The sequence below is a fragment of the Emys orbicularis genome, chromosome 2 (genome assembly GCF_028017835.1).
Source record: "Emys orbicularis isolate rEmyOrb1 chromosome 2, rEmyOrb1.hap1, whole genome shotgun sequence".
Classification (NCBI taxonomy): Eukaryota; Metazoa; Chordata; order Testudines; family Emydidae; genus Emys; species Emys orbicularis.
This window is the reverse complement of record NC_088684.1, coordinates 32193225-32213987: the sequence shown is the minus strand read 5'-3', so window position 1 is coordinate 32213987 and position 20763 is coordinate 32193225. Positions and strand designations below refer to the sequence as shown.

The 20763-nt window shown below is 40.2% G+C and overlaps 1 protein-coding gene across 3 annotated transcripts in view; it reads left to right on the top strand.

Moving 5' to 3' along the window:
- The window catches only part of EBAG9 (estrogen receptor binding site associated antigen 9), a 48005-nt gene extending 31765 nt beyond the window's left edge, over nucleotides 1–16240 (top strand). The window contains exons 4-7 of one of the 3 annotated variants that reach the window (XM_065398533.1): nucleotides 108–266; nucleotides 5648–5755; nucleotides 7690–7781; nucleotides 15686–16240. In XM_065398533.1, the coding sequence (XP_065254605.1) occupies nucleotides 108–266; nucleotides 5648–5755; nucleotides 7690–7781; nucleotides 15686–15806 (480 nt within the window). In that variant the 3' untranslated portion in view covers nucleotides 15807–16240. Of the gene's footprint in view, nucleotides 1–107; nucleotides 267–5647; nucleotides 5756–7689; nucleotides 7782–10628; nucleotides 10698–15685 lie in introns of those variants that run through there. The other 2 variants (XM_065398534.1, XM_065398535.1) reach the window with 2 other exon arrangements.
- Nucleotides 16241–20763: the final 4523 nt, after the last annotated feature.

Below are 20763 nucleotides of genomic sequence, written 5' to 3'. Positions count from 1 at the left end.
TGTGGAGTAAAACAGCAATTCTACTAACCCTGTTGAACCAGTAAAATATGTTATAATCTTTCACTTACAAGTCAAATGCTAAAGTGATGTTGTTCAATTGTATTCAGTCTGAAGTAGAAGATTGGACTTCATGGGATGAAGAAGCACCAACCAGTGTGAAGATTGACGGTGGTAATGGGAATGTAGCCACACAACAGAATGCTTCAGAACAACTGGAGCCCGATTATTTTAAGGACATGACGCCAACTATAAGGAAAACACAGAAAGTAGGTTTCAGTCATGCAAATACACTTATTAAATCAATTTATGAAATTTGAAATAATTTGTAGGTCAATTATAAATAGCAGGGCTTTCAGGCAAAAATTCAGCAGCCCCATTTCTGGTATCTAATTTGGATGCCCTAGCTGATGTGTTTTGGGGACTTAGATTACTCCTGGGGGAATTCTGCGCCAAATCATTTAAAATTCCGCACATAGTATTTTAAAATTCTGCAAATTTTATTTGTCAAAATAACACTCTATAATCATGCCAGTTTCAATTATTTTAGTAATTTATTTCAAAATTCCTGTCAGCAAATATGTCTATAACAGTACACACACACACACACACACACACACACACACACACACACACACACACACACACACACACACACACACACACAATTCCCCTGGGAGTAGAAAGTTAAAGAAACTCAGTTCCTGTTTCTCTGCCCCTTCTCTTCCCCTCCCCCCCCCCCCCCAAAGCCCAGGCTGGGGGTCAGACACTCATACCCCCTCCCTCCCAGAGCCCAGCCATGGGGCCCTTCCCAGCCCAGACATTCGTATCCCCTCCCCCGAGAGCCCAGCTACACACACCCCCGTCCCAGATACTCTCACCCCCTCCTCTCCTAGAGCCGAGACACAGCCCAGATACTCTCACCCCCTACCCTTCCAGAGCCCAGCTGTGGGGGCCCCCCGGCCCAGACATTCTCACCCTATTATTCCCCCCCCCCCTCCGAGATCAGCTGCAGGGCGTCCACCCCCAGCCCAGACACTCACACCCCCTACACTCCTAGAGCTCAGGGATCCAGAGGGAGAAACAGCCTGATGCTGGGTCCTGGACTTGCACGGCATTTCCCACATGCTGCTGCCCTCCTTTCTTCAGGGTGTGCTGAAAACTGCAGCTGCTGGGAACCCTCCAGTTCCCTCCCCCACCCCCCCCACCCTTGTCTTCTGTCTGCAAGCTGGGCTCTGCCAGGTACAGCGGTCCCTAGTGGCAGCCAACATCTCTGCACCATTAATTTCTGTAAAATTCTGCATTGCGCAGTGGTGCAGAATTACCCCAGGAGTATTAGATATCTATTTGCATTGTGCTTCTCTCCATCAGTTTTATTCTGCTTTCTGATGTGGAACTGAGAAGAGATAGGAAGTTATGGGCTAATCTTGCTTTTGTCAAAGAAGGTGAGGTGGGAGGGAGAACTTATTCCATCAAGGAAATCCAGGTGGGTATGTTCTACTGTTTTTTAAATTCAAGCAGTGACTTGAAAGTCCCTTAATCAGAGTATATTCTGGGAAGCGTGGGTGGCGTGGAGTGATACTGAAATACATTTTTCAGTAATGGGTATCGAGAGATTTGTGCACAAATATTTTAGTTAATGAGAGATTTGTGTCTGTGATGAAAATATACAGTTCCAGACATGCCTGTCTAATACAGAAGTTGTATTATAAATAGGGCTGTTGATTAATCGCAGTTAACTCACAAGATTAACTCAAAAAATTAATTGCAGTTTTAATCGCATTGTTAAACAATAGAATACCAATTGAAATTTATTAAATATTTTGGATGTTTTTCTACATTTTCATATATATTGATTTCAGTTACAACACAGAATACAAAGTGTACAGTGCTCACTTTATATTATTTTTATTACAATTATTCACACTATAAAAATTATAAAAGAAATAGTATTTTTCAATTTATCTCATACAAGTACCAAAGCAATCTCTTTATCGTGAAAGCGCAACTTACAAATGTAGATTTGTTTTTTTTGTTTTGTTACATAACTGCACTCAAAAACAAAGCAATGTAGAACTTTAGAGCCTACAAGTCTACTCAGTCCTAATTCTTGTGCAGCCAATCGCTAAGAGAAAAAAGTTTGTTTACATTTACGGGAGATAATGCTGCCCGCTTCCTATTTGCAATGTCACCTGAAAGTGAGAACAGCCGTTTGCATGGCATTTTTGTAGCTGGCATTGCAAGGTATATAAGTGCCAGACGTGCTAAAGATTCATATGCCCCTTCATGCTTCGGCCACCATTCTAGAGGACATGCTCCATGCTGATGATGCTTGTTAAAAAAATAATGCGTTAATTAAATTTGTGACTGAAATTCTTGGGGGAGAACTGTATGTCTCCTGTGTTTTACCCAACTTCTGCCCTATATTTCATGTTATAGCAGTCTCACATGATGACCCAGCATGATGTTCATTTTAAGAACACTTTCACTGCAGATTTGACAAAACGGGAAGAAGGTTCTAATGTGAGATTTCCAAAGATAGCCACAGCACTCGACCCAAGATTTAAGAATCTGAAGTGCTTTCCAAAATCTGAGAGGGACGGGGTGTGGAGCATGCTTTCAGAAGTCTTAAAAGAGCAACACTCTGATGTGGAAACTACAGAACCCGAACCACCAAAAAAGAAAATCAACCTTCTGCTGGTGACATCTGACTCAGATGATGAAAATGAACATGCGTTGGTCTACACAGCTTTGGATCATTATTGAGCAGAACCCATCATCAGCATGGACACACGTCCTCTGGAATGGTGGCCAAAGCATGAAGGGGCATACGAATCTGTAGCATATATGTCATATAAATGTCTTGCAACGCCGGCTACAACAGTGCCATGCGAACGCCTAGTCTCACTTTCAGGGTGACGTAAACAAGAAGCAGGCAGTATTATCTCCTGCAAATGTAAACAAACTTGTCTGAGCGATTGGCTGAACGAGTAGTAGGACTGAGTGGACTTGTAGGCTCTAAAGTTTTACATTGTTTTATTTTTGAATGCAGTTATTTTTGTACATAACTGTACATTTGTAAGTTCCACTTTCTTGATAAAGAGATTGCACTGCAGTACTTGTATTAAGTGAATTGAAAAATATGATTTATTTTATTTTTACAGTGCAGATATTTATAATAAAAAATAAATATAAAGTGAGCACTGTATACTTTCTATTCTGTGTTTGTAATTGAAATTAATATATGTGGAAAACATCCCAAAATATTTATATAAATGGTATTCTATTATTGTTTAATAGCACGATTACTCACGATTAATTTTTTTAATTGCTTGACAACCCTAATTATAAACTATAAAGAGGCTGCACTGCTATTTTGAGTAATTATTCGTCTTCGTAAATACTCTGTTCTGCCCCAGTGGTTAGGTTTGTTAGCTAATATGATAAAACTGCATATCAAAACCATACAAGCTGGCTGGGCCTTTCTTACATTAACATAAAATATTTGACTAGATCCACATCAGTCTCCTGGGATAAAAACGGAGGTGTTTCAGTTGAAGAACTGCACAAAACTGCACTTGACAATACTGTCAATACATTCTCTAAGGGTATGTCTACATTCGACCTGGAAGGTGTCATTTCCATCTTGAAGTCACCTGTACTAGCTCCAATCGAGCTAACATACATAAAAATAGAAGTGTAGCTGTGGCAGCACAAGCAGAGTAAGGAGCTAGCTCCCCCTAGTATGATCCCTCCAAGACACTAAGTACCTACTCATAGCTGCTATTCCCTCACGCTGATTCTACACTTCTATTTTTAGCACGCTAGCTTGATCAGAGTTAGCATAGATATGTCTCCTCCAGCTGGAAATTACACCAGCTTGAATGTAGACATACCCAAAGTTCTGTTGTTTCAGTTTGCTTTCTTCTGCAAATGGTGACGTGTCTTCTGGACAGTACTTGGGGAACTCCCCATATCTTGGTAGGCCTTTCCTGACACATCCTTGAGAAACATGAAAAGAGGAATACATGCTTTTTCTTCCTAGCTCTGTTTATTTGGTGATGTAATCAATAGCTTGGCTTGAATCTGTTTAACTTGCCTCTTTTTTCCTTTTCCTTAACATCTCTGGGGTATTTGGGTCCCATTGCTTTGTGCTGGTGACAGCTGGGGCACAGAAAGATTCTAACTTGGTAATTCTGTCTTTTTTCTACCAGTACCAGGAAATGAGTTTGTGGTTGGTTGGTTGGTCCATATTTGTAGTTAAACGTAGTGTTGTTAAATGCATACTTTGGTTTCGGGGTGGAAATCCTCCAGCTGGTAAGGCAGAGGTGCATACTCAAAAGTTGAGATTCTCATTGTTTGTGGAATGACCACCACCATGGATCGTCAGCAGGTATGAACTTTGAACCTCCAGCCAAAAAGCACAGACTTCTATCATTTGTGCTAAAGGAGTCACTTGGCTGGTGGAGGCTTCTGATTTGGTAGTGAATTTCCCAGGTTCAGACCCTGCTGATGTATCATGGTGAATTATTACAAAGTGGTGGCCTGTATTGGGATTTGCATTTCTGTGGATTTCAGATGCTAGAAACAGAATATGTGTGTAGGCTTTTAACTTGTATGAGGATAAGCCACTAAAAAGGCACATGATGCTCTTAGTCAAACCCCGTTGCCAACTCTGTCCGCATATCTATTCAAGGGACACCATCATAGGACCCAACCACATCAGCCACACCATTAAGGGCTCATTCACTTGCACATCTACCAATCTGATATATGCCATCATGTGCAAGCAATGCCCCTCTGCCATGCACATTGACCAAACTGAAAAGTCTCTACGCAAAAGAATAAGTGAACACAAATCAGACATCAAGAATTGTAACATTCAAAAACCAGTAGGAGAGCACTTCAGTCTTCCTGGACACTCAATAACAGACTTAAAAGTCGCCATTCTTCAACAAAAATCTTCAAAAACAGACTTCAACCAGAAACTGCAGAACTGGAATTAATTTGCAAACTCGACACCATCAAATTAGGCCTAAATAAAGAGTGGGAGTGGCTGGGTCACTATACAAAATAATAATAATTTTCCCTCTGTTGATATTCACCCCTTCTTGTCAACTGTTGGGAATGGACCACATCCACCCTAATTGAATTGACCTCGTTAGTACTGACCCTCCCCCTCACTTGGTAAGGCAACTCCCATCTTTTCATGTGCTGTATATTTATACCTGCTAACTGTATTTTCCACTCCATGCATCGGATGAAGTGGGTTATATTCCACAAAAGCTTATGCCCAAATAAATGTGTTAGTCTCTAAGGTGCCACAAGGACTCCTCGTTGTTTTTAGTCACCATGTTACATTTACTGACCTGCCTTTCAAGAAGAGAAGAAACTTCTTTGTGTGTCTATCTGTACTGGTAAAAGTGAAGCACATAAAGAAATTACCAGGCGTTTAAAAAAAATAAAAGAAGGACACTAAATTACTTAAAGGGATGTTTTGTGCCATTTTGTCTATTAAAATATATAGGTGTAGTGTATTATAGCACTGAAAAAAAGAGTATCATGCTCTTATTAGCTCTCAATGGTGGTATAAAACTCTGACTTCCTCCCCTCTTCTTCTCCTTTCCCCCTTTTCAATGTTGTCTTTCAGATTGTTATTAAAAAAAGAGAACCTTTAAATTTTGGGGTCCCAGATGGAAATGCAGGATTTTCTAGTAGATTAGCAGCTACACAAGATATTCCTTTTATTCCCCAGTCTGTAAGTATGCTATGTGTTTTGATTCTTATTTATATGGCAGTGTGTCTGCTCTTCAGTAGAGAGAGAGGTCTGGCCGGGGGAGGTGGGATATTAAGTATCTATAAAGTACCTGAAATGTTGATAAAGAATAAGAGCTATTTGAGCAGGCGATGCTGAATTTGAATTGGTGAATTAGTACTGTCTGCCTGATGTCTGCCTAGCTCTTGAAAAGAGGAGATGAGCAGAAGGGAATACAAGTCAGCCTGCTGGAAATTAGTCTGAGGCTAGGTCTACACTACCCGCCTGAATCGGCGGGTAGAAATCGATCTCTCGGGGATTGAATTATCGCGTCTCGTGGGGACGCGACAATCGATCCCCGAATCGACGCTCTTACTCCACCAGCGGAGGTAGGAGTAAGCGCCGTCGACTGGGAGCCGTGGAGGTCGATTTTGCCACCGTCCTCACAGCGGGGTAAGTCAGCTCCAATACGTTGAATTCAGCTACGCTATTCGCGTAGCTGAATTTGCGTATCTTAAATCGGCCCCCCCCCCCGTAGTGAAGACCTGCCCTGAGATACATCCTGACTGTTACCATATCTCCTAAACCAGAGAGCTCTAGGTTTTTTGGAGATTACATGTTAATCCCACAGTGAAAGGGCAGAGAAACAATTTGCATTGATCTTCATGCACTTTTGCTGACCATGTTTGCCTTGACAACAAAGGTGTACTAGGACAAGAAATGTGGGGTATAACACCATATGTAAAATGAGGTGATACTTGCTTAACTCAGAGTGTAGGTAGGATTAACTTGTTTGCAAAGTACTCTGAAGATATAAGGTGCTCTATAAATGTGATACCTTTTTAGAATAGTAGAATTGGTTTTTTTATAAATATTTAAATTTATTTCTTGCATAACTTCTGCTTGTAATAACCTGTCACTGAATTGTAAAAGTACATATGGATAACATACATTTGGTAGGGGTTTTTGACGCTAGAAACATTGAGTTCCAATTTCAGTCTGTGTGAAAACTGTTATTAACTTGAAAAGGTAAAAGAGAAGTGGTGAAAACATCAAGGTTCTTGTTATATCTATTGAGGAACAATAAGAAAGTCATAGAAACTGTCTCAGCATAGAGAGGAAGGGGAAAAGATGGCATCAGTCATGAGGAATGAGGGTCTGGTGGAAGGGTACTAGCCTGGAACTCAGGAGACGTGAGTTCAATTCCCTGCATTGCCACAGACTTCCTGTGTGACCTTCAACAGGTCACTTAGGCTACGTCTACACTAGGAGTATTTTATCAGTAGAGGAATACTACTATACTGGCAAAGCACTCCTGGCGTGGACACAGCTGTACCAGCAAAGTTGTACTTTGCACCAGTAGAGTAAAACCAGCCCCCCAAAGGGTAAAACAAGCTATAATAGTAAAAGTGCAGTTTTGCTGATATAACTGCATATACACTAGGGGCTTATTCAGGGATCACATCGCTTCACGTTACCGTAATTGAGGCCATATGAGTACCTAAGATAGATAATGATTGGAAAGTGGGGGAAGTATGTGGATGAGTAGCAGTGGGTGGGGACTTTGCTAGAATCTAGAAAATTCTGGAAGCTAGGCAGATGTTTTAGCCTGCTTTCTTTAGAAAGAGGTACTAGCTCCATCAATATTTGTCTTTGCTGTGATCAGATCAGTAGTTGTTTCTCACTTCTTCAGTATGGTTTGTTGGGGGGTTTGATTTTGGGGTGGGTTTTTTTTTAATTGGGGGGGATGGTTGGGAAACTCAAAACAGTCCTGTTTGGTACTAGGAGAAGATCTTTCCATATTGTCATAAAGCAGATTTATAAAACCCTTAACACTAAATAGCCTTGCTTTCTGAGTTTCAACATAGTTTTATCTGGAAATGAGGTGGGGAGATGGTTTGCGTACGTTTATTATATTCTTGGTCTTTTGTTTTCAGCCTGAATTGGGAGACTTGGATACCTGGCAGGAAAATACTAACGCCTGGGAAGAAGAGGAAGATGCTGCCTGGCAGGCAGAAGAAGTTCTTAGGTAATTTAAACAATTCTGTAGCTGACCAGGCTCGAGCAATTTTTAGCACAATCATATTTTAGCCAATTTAAAAATTTAGCAATCCTACTTAATTTGTGGAACATGCATTACATAGGATTTCACTCTCTCCCCGTTCCCCACCGATCTTCAATATATACAAATTTTATACCATACGCTTTCCTTCCATTAAAACCTTATTCACACGTGCCAAGAATTTGGCATGTTAAACACTTGTTTATATAATAAGAATAATGGGATTTCATTTAGCAAGGAGCAGTTTTAATTGCTTTACATTCTAGAAATAATAAAGATAAAGTGTACTCTGCGTAGTGCTACATTAAAACTAAATTTAATAGCAATGTACATAAGTGGAAAAAATTGAGTCACTAGAGTATACAAATAGTAAAATCACAATTAAAAACCTTGATGTACCAATAGCATCTTTCAATCTGGTGATTCCTGAAGTACTTATAGAATACATACATAGCAGTGTGCTGTTAAATTCAAAGATGGGAAATGTTGTACAACAGTTTAGGAAGTATGTGAGGAATCAGTGGTGGGGTTTTTTGTTTTTTTGTTTTGTTGAAAATTCAGTGGAAATATTAAGTCAATAAATTCTTGAATCCACACCGACTCAACCGTAGTCTTACTAGCTTAGTTAAAATAATAAATAGGACTTCCTGTAAACATCACTAGTTTACTATAAAGTGTCAGCATTAATATTTTATTAAAATTTCTGAACACTTACTAAAATCAGAGGGGAGAAGGGACACTGTGACAGCTCTGGAATGTCAAGGCATATAGTACAATAGTACACAATTTTAGGATATTTATATCCTTTTGCAGTCTCATGATGAAGGCTGTCCATGCGCAATCATGCTCAAAGACTGTTCTGTTTAGATTCTTGTACTGTGTTCATCACCACAGTATCTGTTTTTGGAACGCTTTTTTCATTTGTTTGTTTAATAACGGTGAGAATGGGTTAAGCGCATTATTTTGTACAATACCAGTTTCAGATTTTGGAAATTACATTTTGTCCATATTGAATTATGATAAAATAATTTCAGCACTCCCCTAGTCTGGCAATTTAATTGTTGTGCAGTATAATATAAATAAATGTAAAAATACAGCTTGAATACATTATTATGGCTGCACAATTCATATCATAATCAGGAATGTAAAGGTTTCCATTGGCAGTGTTAACTTGGATCTGTTTTCTGTCTCTTTCTGTTTTATCCTGCATTTTATACCATAAGCAAGAATACTAAGCTACACATTTTAACTGGAAAAGATTGACGAGAACATTGTCTGTATATGTAGTGTGGCTGAGTTAACATTCCTGTTGATACTTTTTTATGTTTCCTGACTTAATTTTTAATTGGGGAAACTTCTCAGTGCACTGACATGTTTTCCTTTGTTTTAAAAAAGAAAAATGGAGGAAGGCAAAAGCTAACTGTTCCAGTTAGGCCGAATGTCACACCTTCTGCTGGTGGAGGGCAGAGAACTCACCTCTCTGGCTGCTGCAGCTGTTGAGACAGTTTTTGCTAGGCTATCATAACAGGGCAGCAGCACATCTGTTTACATTGTAACAAACATATTGTCATTCACTGTGCTCAGTTTCCACTGGGTGCAGTAGAGAGGGGGAGTTGCAAAGAAACCAGTTGCAGCTCCTTAATTCTGGGGCAGGGTATATGCTGTCCCTGGCTTAGGAGCTGCTGTGGAGTATATGGTATTAGCTGGCCCTATGGTTCCCAAAGGGGCTTTTCTCCAGCCAGAGGTTACCAAACTGCAGGGCACTCCAGCCATGCTCCAACAATTCCCTGCCTGGGTGCCAAGGACTGCAGAGGGGTGATGTAGGAGCTAGGGAGCTAAGCCAGCTAAGAAGATCTGGCTGCCTGCTGGTTCATTTGCACTGCAAGATTGGGCTAGGGGGTCAGGAAACTGCTCAGAATCTTGCATACATTTCATATGTTTGTCCTAGTGTCTCATTTACATTGTGGTACTGTTTCTGGAAGGAGAAAATCATCTTCCCTGAGTCAGGCAAAAAGGTCAAAATGTCCTTCCAAAATCTTACAGATTGAAAGTACTTTCATGCACTAATAGGTAGATTTTTGTGTGTTGTATGTATATACAGTACACGCAGAACAATTATACTGCTGAATGTTGACTTGTATTAGAGATTTTTAACATTTTATTTTCACCCTTTGTCTCAACATGCACGTCGAAATCTTTCCTGTCCTCCCATACTAGTCTCTGGGTCTTCTTCCATGCAGTCCTCTGCCCGATGTGGTCCTTTGTGCTTCTGCCCCCTCCTCCTTCAAGTCACTTCTGAATATGCACTTTTCTCCAAAATCCTGCACACTGTAATCCTCCCCTCTGGACTGGGTTCATTTGCAAGGAATTCATAAAAGGGAATGCTGGAATTCACCAGAGGTTTGCTCTGCTTTCACTGTCTGGTCATTCTTTGTGCTTTTGTTGAGTCTCTTTTGCCTGGCTTCATCTATGCGTTGCCCATCTAGGTTTTAAGCTCTTTGTGGCAGAGGCCTTGTCTTCATCTCCATTTGTAAAGAGCCTAGGCCAACTTCGGCGCCTGTTCTTAGGCCCTCAGCTCCAAATCTGACTACTAAATAAATGACCCCTCTCTACTGTCCTCCCTCCAGTTCCCATTGAAGTCAGTGGCAGCGGGTGCCCAGAAACTTGGGTTGCTTTTATTATCTATATTTTGGTTTAGGTGCCTAACTATAGGCATCCAGATTTGGTTCTGGCAGGTTGTAGGCACTGTATTAACGAGAAAAGGAACAAACTTAGCCTCAAACAGATTCTGTTTTTTCTTTAACCTTTTTATAGATTTCAAGGCCAGAAGGGACCACTGTGATCATATAGTCTGACTCATATATATAACATAGGCCATAGAACTTCCCCAAAATAATTTCTAGACATATCTTTTAGAAAAACATCCAATCTTGATTCAAAAATTGTCAATGAAGGAGAATCCCCCACGACCGTTGGTAAGTTGCTCCAATGATTAATTATTCTCAGTATTAAAAACTTACTTCTTATTTCCAGTCTGAATTTGTCTAGCTTCAACTTCCAGCCACTGGATCGTGTTATACTTTTCTCTGGTAAATTGAAGAGCCCGTTATTAAATATTTTTTCCCTACGTACCATATCTATTTTTATACTAGTTTGATCTTTCACCACCATTTAAGCTCTTTTAGTAGAGAATATTTAAAATTCTAGATACTGACCTGTAAACTTGAAACAGCAGCAAAAAGTTGTATCTTACTACAGCAAAGCCAGTTGATATAGCTATAATATCACAGGAGATATAATGGTGACAATAATTCACCATTGATGTGTGCATCTTTGTGAGAGCTCCTTTTCGTCATGCGTGTTATTGCATGTGTGGTGTCTACAAAACAAAAATGGCTTGGTTAGCCAGCAGAGGGTGCAGTAAACCACTTAGGAATCTTAGTGCAGGCAGGAATTCACTGTGTAGCTTGCAGTTTAAAGAGAGAGCATATGAACTGTTGGCAGTAGTTGTGATTACTAAGCCTTTGAGTGCTGCCATTAACTCTTGTTAGTGCTAAATATTTAGTTCCACATGAGACTTTGATAAATACCATTATTTTTACATGTATGAACTATTTGCATAGGTGGTATCTTCACACGCAGCCTTTTGTTTTCCCTCTCTCTCCCACCCAAATCACTGCGCTAGAATTTCCTTTTGCAGGGTTAGTAGTAGGCTGTTGCTGTGAAACACAGAGCAGCATGTCTGCTATTTAGGATGAGGGAAAGCTGCAGATAGTAAAATAAATGTCCTTGATGCAGGCTGTTGGCACTCCCTTGGGATTTAGAGTACTAGTGTACAAGACTGACGGTGAATAGCTCCACGGCTTCCCTTGACATCACATCTGTTGTTCAGCTGATCTAAGTTAGTTTGCCTAATAGTTGTTAGTAATCCTCCTGAAGCTTAAACCCATTAGTTGTTCTGCCTCAGTGACTAGAAGTAATGGATTCCTGTCTTCTTTATAACCATCTTTTACACATATGCAGACAATTTTCATGCCTTTTTCAGTCTTTTCTCAAAGAGGCACATGTTCATCTCTCTTCTCTTGATTCCTAAGCTGGCCCATGTAGGACAGAATAGCTGCCTTCATGTTTGTGATATTCCTACATCTAGGCACAAGGAATGCAGGCTGTACCTACAGTATGGGGGACTGCCTCAAGGAACGCAGAGACTCTGAAAATGATTTAGGGGTTATAATGGACAAGCAAGTCAGCACAAGCTCCCAAGTGTGATGCTGTGCCCAGAAGGATTAATGTGCTCCTTGGGTGTATAAATGGGAGTAAGAGTAAGGAGGTGATTTTTACCTCCGTATGAGACATTGGTGAGACTGATGCTGGAATACTGCAAGCAGGTCTGGTGTCCATTTTAAAAAGGATGTTGAAAAATTGGAAAGGATGCAGAACAGAGAGACAAAAAATAATTTGAAGATTGGAGAAAATGCCTTACAGTGAGAGACGTAAAGAGCTCGATTTGTTAAGTTTATCAAAAAGAAGATTGAGAGGTGACTTTTTATTGCTGTATACAAGAACATAAGAACATGAGAACGGCCATACTGGGGCAGACCAATAGTTCACGTAACTCAGTATCCTGTCTTCTGACAGTGGCCAATGCCAGGTGCTTCAGAGGGAATGAACAGAACACGTAATCATCAAGTGATCCCTCTCCTGTCGCCCATTTCCAGCTTCTGGCAAACAAAGGTTAGGGACACTTCAGAGGGACACTACAAGAACATTCCCAGGGAGAAATACCAGGTACTAATGGGCTCTTTAGTCTGGCAGAGAAAGGCACAAGAAGAACCAATGGCTGGAAGCTGGAGCCAGACCAATTCAAATTAGAAATGAGGTACAAATTTTTAACAGTGAGACTGATTTAACTATTAGAATAAACCAAGGGAAGGGGTACATTCTCCATCTCCTGATGTTTTCAGATCAAGACTGACTGCCTTTCTGGAAGTTATGCTTTAGCCAAACACACATTATTGGACCCTACAGGGATAACTGGGTAAAATGTAATGGTCTGTGTTCTACAGGAGTTCAGATTACATGATCTAGTCTTCCCTCAACTTTCTCTCTGATTCTGCCTATACAATTAATATAACATTGGACTTCTGTGAGTATGCATTCTTTATTTAGATGGATTATTTTATTATTCACTAAAAACCTCACATCCTGCCCACTGCCGAGCCCTTATTCCCCCATTCTTATTATTCTTTCCAACATGAACTGCTCTATCACTGAATCTCATTTTTGATATTACCCTATCTTTCAGTTCATCAAAACTCTCATGTTTTAATCCTACCCTTCAGAAAACTTGCAAGAGAGATGGCAGATTTATTGTGTACATATTAAATAGCATATTCCATGCCACCATCATTAACAAAAGCAAGGAATAATACTGGATCCAGGATCCTCCTTACCTGTCTATCTGTTATTGCTTATCAAATACAGAAGATGGCGTCAATCCCTCACTCTCTGGAGTATGAATTCAGTCACTGTTATTGTGCCACTCACCTCCCACTCCTGGGAAAATTTAACCAGGGGGGGAAATAAAATGAACAAATTCTATCTTGTTTCTCTAGCAAATTACATGATTTTTGTGTGCTCGTGGCAACCAGAGAGCTGACCCTTTGAACAAATCCTTCAAACAGTGATGGCCTGGGCTCTGAGAGCAATAGAAGGAAGATGCTGCCTCAGGGATAGACAGTGTGGAATAGGTTGATGTTTCTTTTGCTTTTTAATTTCTATCCCAGTGGCAACCTGATACAGAGGCCATACTGCTTTAAATTAAAGATGGGCTGAGCAGTGATGATCTAATCCAGAGTTTGAGGGTTCTCAGGTCTGGTGTTTGTGGTTTTGATCAATGTCTGTTGTTTTAATTTGACATGATAATATTTTAAAGTGAATAAGGACTTGCTCATTAATGTCAATGGAAGCTAAGCATTCAGCATTTGGCATAATCAAGCCCAAAATGTTTTAGAAATCTGGGCTATTGAATTCTATTCTGCTATGTGACCTAATAGCTAACTTTAAAAAAAAAAAAAAAAAGGTAGGTAATGGTAAACCTCTTAATCCCAGTGTTTAAGCTAGCCAATTACAATTGAGAAAAAGTAGACTCTACCAACTATGTTCTTAATTTACAGTTTCTATAAAACTAAAATTACACTGATCAAAGCTTTGAGACGTCAGAGCAAACATAGTTTTTTACGATCATGGATTTGCCATGTGTATTTCCCAGTCAGTCTGTACTTGTCCTTAGATTGTCTCCATACAGAGTGAGGGAGATGTGATAGCATCCAGTTGTGCATTGTAGTGTGGAAATTACACCCTCAGTTACTCTACTGTGTGGAGCTCGGAGTTCTGTTAACTTTCTAACTAGTTCTTTAACTCTGAAAACAAATCTCAAAAGGTAGATTAGCCCTTAGTACTCTGGCTCGTTGACCAAGATGGTTAATGCCCAGGTTTAAGGTGGAGAATAAACCCAATTGGGAGGTGCGGCAAATTTGGACACTATTGAGGAACAAGTGGTGTTGCATCAGCAGCTGGAGTTTGTCTAGACTGCTTTCAATGTATGAGAACTTGACTGACAATAGAGAGGGTGTAGGAAGCAAGGCAGGAGTGCCTGTCTGTCTGTGTCTCAGGGAGGATGTTGAGAGGAAAACGTTTTCCAGCATTTGTATTAAGGGAGTGGGCAGGCAAATGAAACTCCTGTTGGGGCACAAATGAGAAGAGAAACTCGAAGCAAGCAAACTCTTCAGTCTAGAAATCTCAGGTCCTTATTTTGAGTGTTCTGATTCTAGACTAAGGCAAACTGATTTTTTTTTTTTAAGTAGCTTGTTTGTATAACTGTATTTAGCCTAGTTAATTCCAGTTCTACCGATGTATGATGGATGTTTGGAGGACTGATAAGTGCAGAAATGCATTTAGAAGAAAGGTCACTGCATGAGAGCTAAGAAATTTCACTAGATCTGTATACAAAGTCTTGATTATCGTTAAAAGCATGATAGAAAACTGTACATTAAAAAATGGAAAAGTAACAACAAAAAACAAAACCAACCAACATTTTAACAAAAGGCTTGGATTGCTACATTATTTTACTCTTCCCCCCTGCCCCCCCACAAATCATTCCAAATATATCTCCCTAGTGATCTCATGGGTCTCACACAGATGTGCAAGTGAATCAGTTACGTTCTTCCTATATCTCATGAAATTCTTCAACTTGTTAAGATGTTCATACTGGGCCTGATCCAAAGCCCTTGAAATCAATGGGAATCCTTTCATTGAGTTCAGTAGGCTTTTTGGATCAAATCCATGAAGCAATTTCTGCAGTGAAAAAAGTATCTGTCTTTTAAAAGTGGGACACAAGGGCTTAGCCAGAGCGATTGATATCCTACTGCTCAAGAATAAAGTACAACAATTACTGGATTCTGATACAGAGATGCCAACAGATAAGATCTATAACCCTTGTCTTCACTGGGGAAAATGCAGTGTGAGAGATCTAACAGAAGCAAAGTTGGACATCAGCTTACTTAAAGTGCAGAATATTCCCTCTTTCAACTAAAGCTTAAACAATCTGAGCATGAGCAAAAAGCAGGCTAACTGATAGCTGCCTAATTAGGAGCACAGAAATAATACAGAATTCCAGGCATCATTGCTAAAGGGGCTTGCAGGCTCAGTATACTTTAATGCTCACAGTTACAAGTCTTTTTTCCTGAGGTAAGAAGTTCAGTATTTATTTAAAACATATAAATAAGAATTGTCTAGCTTCAGCCAGTGTAAAAGGGATCTTGCACTGTTTTCTAAAGGAGTGAATCTGATGTTCTCCCTTCAAATTGCAGGCAGCAGAAGATAGCAGAAAGGGAAAAGAGAGCAGCAGAACAACAAAGGAAGAAAATGGAGAAAGAGGTACAAAGGCTAATGAAGAAAGAGCAGAACAAAATTGGTGTAAAACTATCCTAACACAAGCAGTTCTAGGATGACTGTACCAGCAGGAAGGAGAATTCCAGTTTTACGACATAAAGCATCATTTGTATTGATTTAAGTATTTTTAGAACTCAACTCACTGCTTGATTTTAATGCATTCTTCAGGCCATCTTGGAAGCCAGAATTCTTCCATAAAGTATCTTGAACTATTAGTAGATGGATCTTAAAAATAAAACACCGACCCTGCAAATCATACCTTGATGGAACAATGTTTTCTGCAATAGCCCTATCCCAGCACCCCCCTTATACAAGAACAGTGATTGCTGCAGTGACAGTCTGATGATGGGGACATAAACTCTTAACAGATGGTTGAAGCTTAAAGAAAAACGGGTGTAAATAATTCAGTGGTGGGAAATCTACTGTACCATCTATTATGCTTATCTGAAACATGTAATTAAATAATTTTAAAGAATTCTTTGCTTCTGTGCTTAATTTCAGAAAATGTACCTTTGCTGTTCTACTCTTAATTGCTTTATTTATAAATGTCGGGAAAGATGCTTTAAAAATATGCTTGCATTCTCCTATGTAAGATGATGTTGACCTATACTGAAGGGAGAATAATGCTTCTGTTGAGCTGATTATCATCCATACAGTTGTTTCCTTTTTTATAACAGCAGCAAACAGGCTTGCTGTGGTTGGGAACCAGCAGGGGTGGAAATGAAGTGGATTTTATTTTTTGCTGACACCATTTTCAGCAGTGTCACACTTGCAATCCAAGAGAGGAATGTACTGTAATTGTAGGCAGAGATGTCTCAAGTGGATGAGATTGTCACGGTCACATTTTAATATCGGTCTGACTTGCATACTTTTCTCAGTTTAGATTTGATGCTGCATGCTATTATGGGAGCACATTTATTTATGTAATGTCACTGGAAAAAAGAATGATTGGTTCTTTAATCACCTTTCTGTATTGGTGAGCTGTTCAGACACTATATCTATATCTGGTTATTTATATGATCAATGGGATATTAACCACGCTGTCCTAAGCAGATTCCAACTTGGCTAATTGTATTCAGTCTTCCTAAACATTCTCCCAATAAATCTATTGGGTGGGGGAAGATGTTTCTCCTCCTGAAAACTTTAATTCTTGCAACCAGAATAGCTGCCATCTTCTGGGCCAAAGATGGCTACATTTCAGTGGTAGGTGGAGGTGAACGTTGGATACATTCTGTACTGTACAGTAGGATTCTTCTGAAAAGGTTTTGTACACAAGATAAACTTATTACAAAACAAAATGTTTTTTATATATATATATATATATATATATATATATATGCAGCCAAAGCTAAGGCCCAGTCCTATACAACCTACTGATGGTCTCCTGAGCCACAGAAAGCAGTGCATGGCTGGTGCAACCCTTTCCCATATACCCAAAAAGTCAAACTCCCATTGGACAACAGCAGTTTTTGCTGATGGCAGGAGGAGTTCTTAAAAATGATCAGCTTCCTAATGAACATCACTTCTAATTCTTGGACCCATTCTCTCTGCTACCTCTCATCTGAGGGCCAGATAACCCACTGGATTATCTTCCAGCCTGAAACTGGAGTAAACCTCCCCTCTTCCTGTGTGTGTGTGCGCAATGGTTCTGTTCTGTATATGGTGCTCAAAACTGATAGGTGTCTTGTAGACGCAATAGGAAGACAGGTCTTAGATGCCAAGACAGGTTAAGAATGCCCCCACTGTAGGGAAGCTCTCAACTGATGTCAAGTCAGCATACTCTGTACCTATGACAATTGCCCTGACCATAAGGTTGGAGTGGCAGGAAGATGGTGGGACAGGAGTGCCACTGCATTGCCTCAGATCTAGCTGGTCTTCAGTTTCTTGGGGATAGTTGGTAACTGGCATAAGTTTAGAGCAACTTTAAAGGTGACTCTAACCCACTCCTGGGACAGGGCAAGTGTGCCATGAGAATGGGGAAGTAGTAGCCATCTGGTGTAACTTTGTGCTGAACTGATTTTAGCACAGGAGAGAATCTAGGTTCTCATCAGTGCTTCATCTCCCTTTGTCGCCCCAGTGATGGAGATGCTAAGGAAAGGCATAATAAGGCTGTGGCCTCATGAAAATTATTCCCAGGCCAATTGTCTGGCTTTTGTGCTCACTAACGCAGAGAGTACATAGCTTTGGCTTGGGCTCAATTTGGCTGGTTCAAGCTGTAAATGCATTTTGACTTTCAAGATGAAAACAAATGTTTGTCTGGTCTTTAGTATCATTACAACTCTGTTGAACGCTTGTCACTATTCATGCTTAACAGAGAGAATCTATGTTTCTCTCTGACCTATAGCAAAAGGAAAACTTGTTAGAATCACTTGACGTCTTTAAAAATGATTGAACTGTGTATGTGGCAGCGTGCCCTCCAAAAATGTCGGGTAGAAAGAATGGAATCTTCCCAGGCTCTGAACACGCTTTCTGGGAAACAAAAATGTTTACTATAAATTGATTTATGTGTTTGACAACATAACAGGGGATGATAGGAAGTCTTGCTTTGCAAATGAGATTATACAAAGAGAATAAATATTCTGTGTATTCTGAATCATGGTATCACTTAAATTGCTGTCATTTCTAATTGACTACTTTGGGGAAAATGTTTAAAATAGAGAGAAATTCATGCACATCCTATTTACAGTGAAGATTATGAAATATTAAATACCTCCTAATTCTTAAGGTATTGGCTTTTTATAAATTTAGTTAACTACTCTGTTTTTCTCATCATTCGAAGATCAAATATAACTGAAATATCCACAATTTATAAAATCTAAATAAAGGAACCAAGATGTACCCTACATCTTGAAGGATAATTTTGAGATGTGGACTTACAGTTCAATGGACCTAACACTGCATTATTTATTTTTAAGTCTGGAGAGTCCTGTATAGTCCTTATGCAGCTGTGATCTTGCACACTCTCCGTATCTTTACCAAGCCCTCCTCTTCTTTCTTTTTTTTTTTTTAAGGCTCCCCATGTCTGACTCTCTTTTCCTACGGGTTGGGCAAGTACCTTTGAGCCAACCATCACCACTTATTTAATCGAAGATGGCTAAGCCCTTAAATTACTTGGGTTTTTTTTGTGTCCAAGAGCACAGTGTTAAACTAAGACTGCACACACTTTGTTAATAGTGCAGAAGATAAAACAAAGCTGTGTGTGTTCTTACCTTGGAGTTGGTATTAGTATGCTGCTATAAAAGGGATAAGTCTGACTAGAGATGCCATCCAGTACTGGACGCTGGTATGAGCTTGCATGGTAAATTGGTGCACTAACTCTCCTCTTCTAGTAGTTCATTTTTGCTTTTAATCCTAACCAATAGAATCCTGTTTCTGCAGCTGTGCAAAACCCTATGGCTGCATCTATCATCTTCATGTCAGCACTTGCTGGGGCTGGCTGTGCTGAATGCAAGATAAATTCAGGTAACTGAAAATGGAAGGAATATTTGTGGGAATGCTTCTGAATTATAAAACACTAACTTACTGCAACTCTTCATTACTTCAGCTGGGCAGTCCCATAACTGTTGGTATTCCTCAGGTGTCTGTAGTTCTCATCAGCTGACCCTTCCAAATACTGTACCTACCTCACTACCCCCAACCTTCATATCGCTCTCCAGCCACCCATTCCAATCCATCCTGTCTCCAAAACTGAACTTCTCATCTTGTTTCTCCACCTACCTTCTCTATCACCAGTGGGTATATCTACACTGCAAAAAAAAAAAAAAAATCATGTAGCAGTGAGTTTGAGCCCCAGTCACCTGACAGCACTAAAAATAGCCATGTAGATGTTCCTGCCTGAACTCTGGGACCCAGTGAGGGTGGGGCTGAGGCTCCAGCCTGAGTAGGAACATTTACACTGCTATATTTAGCCCTGTAGCGCAAGCCCCAGGAGCCCTAGTCAGTTGACCCAGGCTCTGAGACTCTCTGCTGTATTTTTTGCAGTGTAGGCATACCCATACCCAACTCTACTTGTTTCTCATCTTCCACTGCATCCTTTCCTTATGTCCTGGCCTTTTTGCTCTCTCTTCTCTTCGTTAGTCTTGGCCAGGCCTGCTCCATACATCAATCTTACTACAGTCTACAATGTGATTCTTTCTTTCTGTTCTACTTTTTTATACTGACTTCCCCACATGTTGCTGCTGCTCTCAACTAGTCTAGTCAAAATGCCTCTGCTAAAGCCACACTCCCCTACTGTCAAGCCAACCATGCTCTTCCTCCTCTGAATCCCTCCCTGGGATTTCTGCACATGATGTTTGAGCTCTTTGATTTTACCTGGGAAGTCAGGACTTCCCAGGTAAACTCCTGTATCAGAACTGTTGCCCCGGGTTTGGTTTTCTTGCCTGTTACACCACATTCTTTGGAACAGGAAGTTTGGCTTATAATACCCTTACATCACCATGTGAACAAAGCATGAGTCTCATTTTTAGTACATTCTTATAGCTAAGGATTAAGGAATTATTGTTCTGCTTGTTTAAAATCTTAGGGTTAAGAAATCAGTTTATTTGAGCACCTGTACAGGTGTTTCAGCCTGCCTTTAACGAATTGCCTGTGAAATTTCCCATGCTGTTTCTCAGCCCTGAGATGAAATTTTTGGCTTGATGTCTCCGCCTGGCTGAGCAGAAATCCTACTGTTTAGATTTCAGTAGGTATGCAGGAGTTGGCACAGGTGTAACTAAAACTGTGGGCTTTGTAGAGGTGTGTAAGTGACAAGTATAAGGCAGTCCAGTTAGGTGGCTGCTGGGGATAAGGGGGGAGGGGGTCCCAAGCTGGGAGTAGCACAGAAAGCATTTAAGATGGGGTGTGAGTAGACAGGAAAAGGCTTTAATTTCTGTCATCTTACAGCCTCTTGATGCTTAACTTACACTAACTTGACTCCCTTACATTCACTTACACCTCTTCTCCGGTAGGCCTTAGGCCAGAATGAGCACTAATGCATCAGGAATGATGGAGGAGGGTT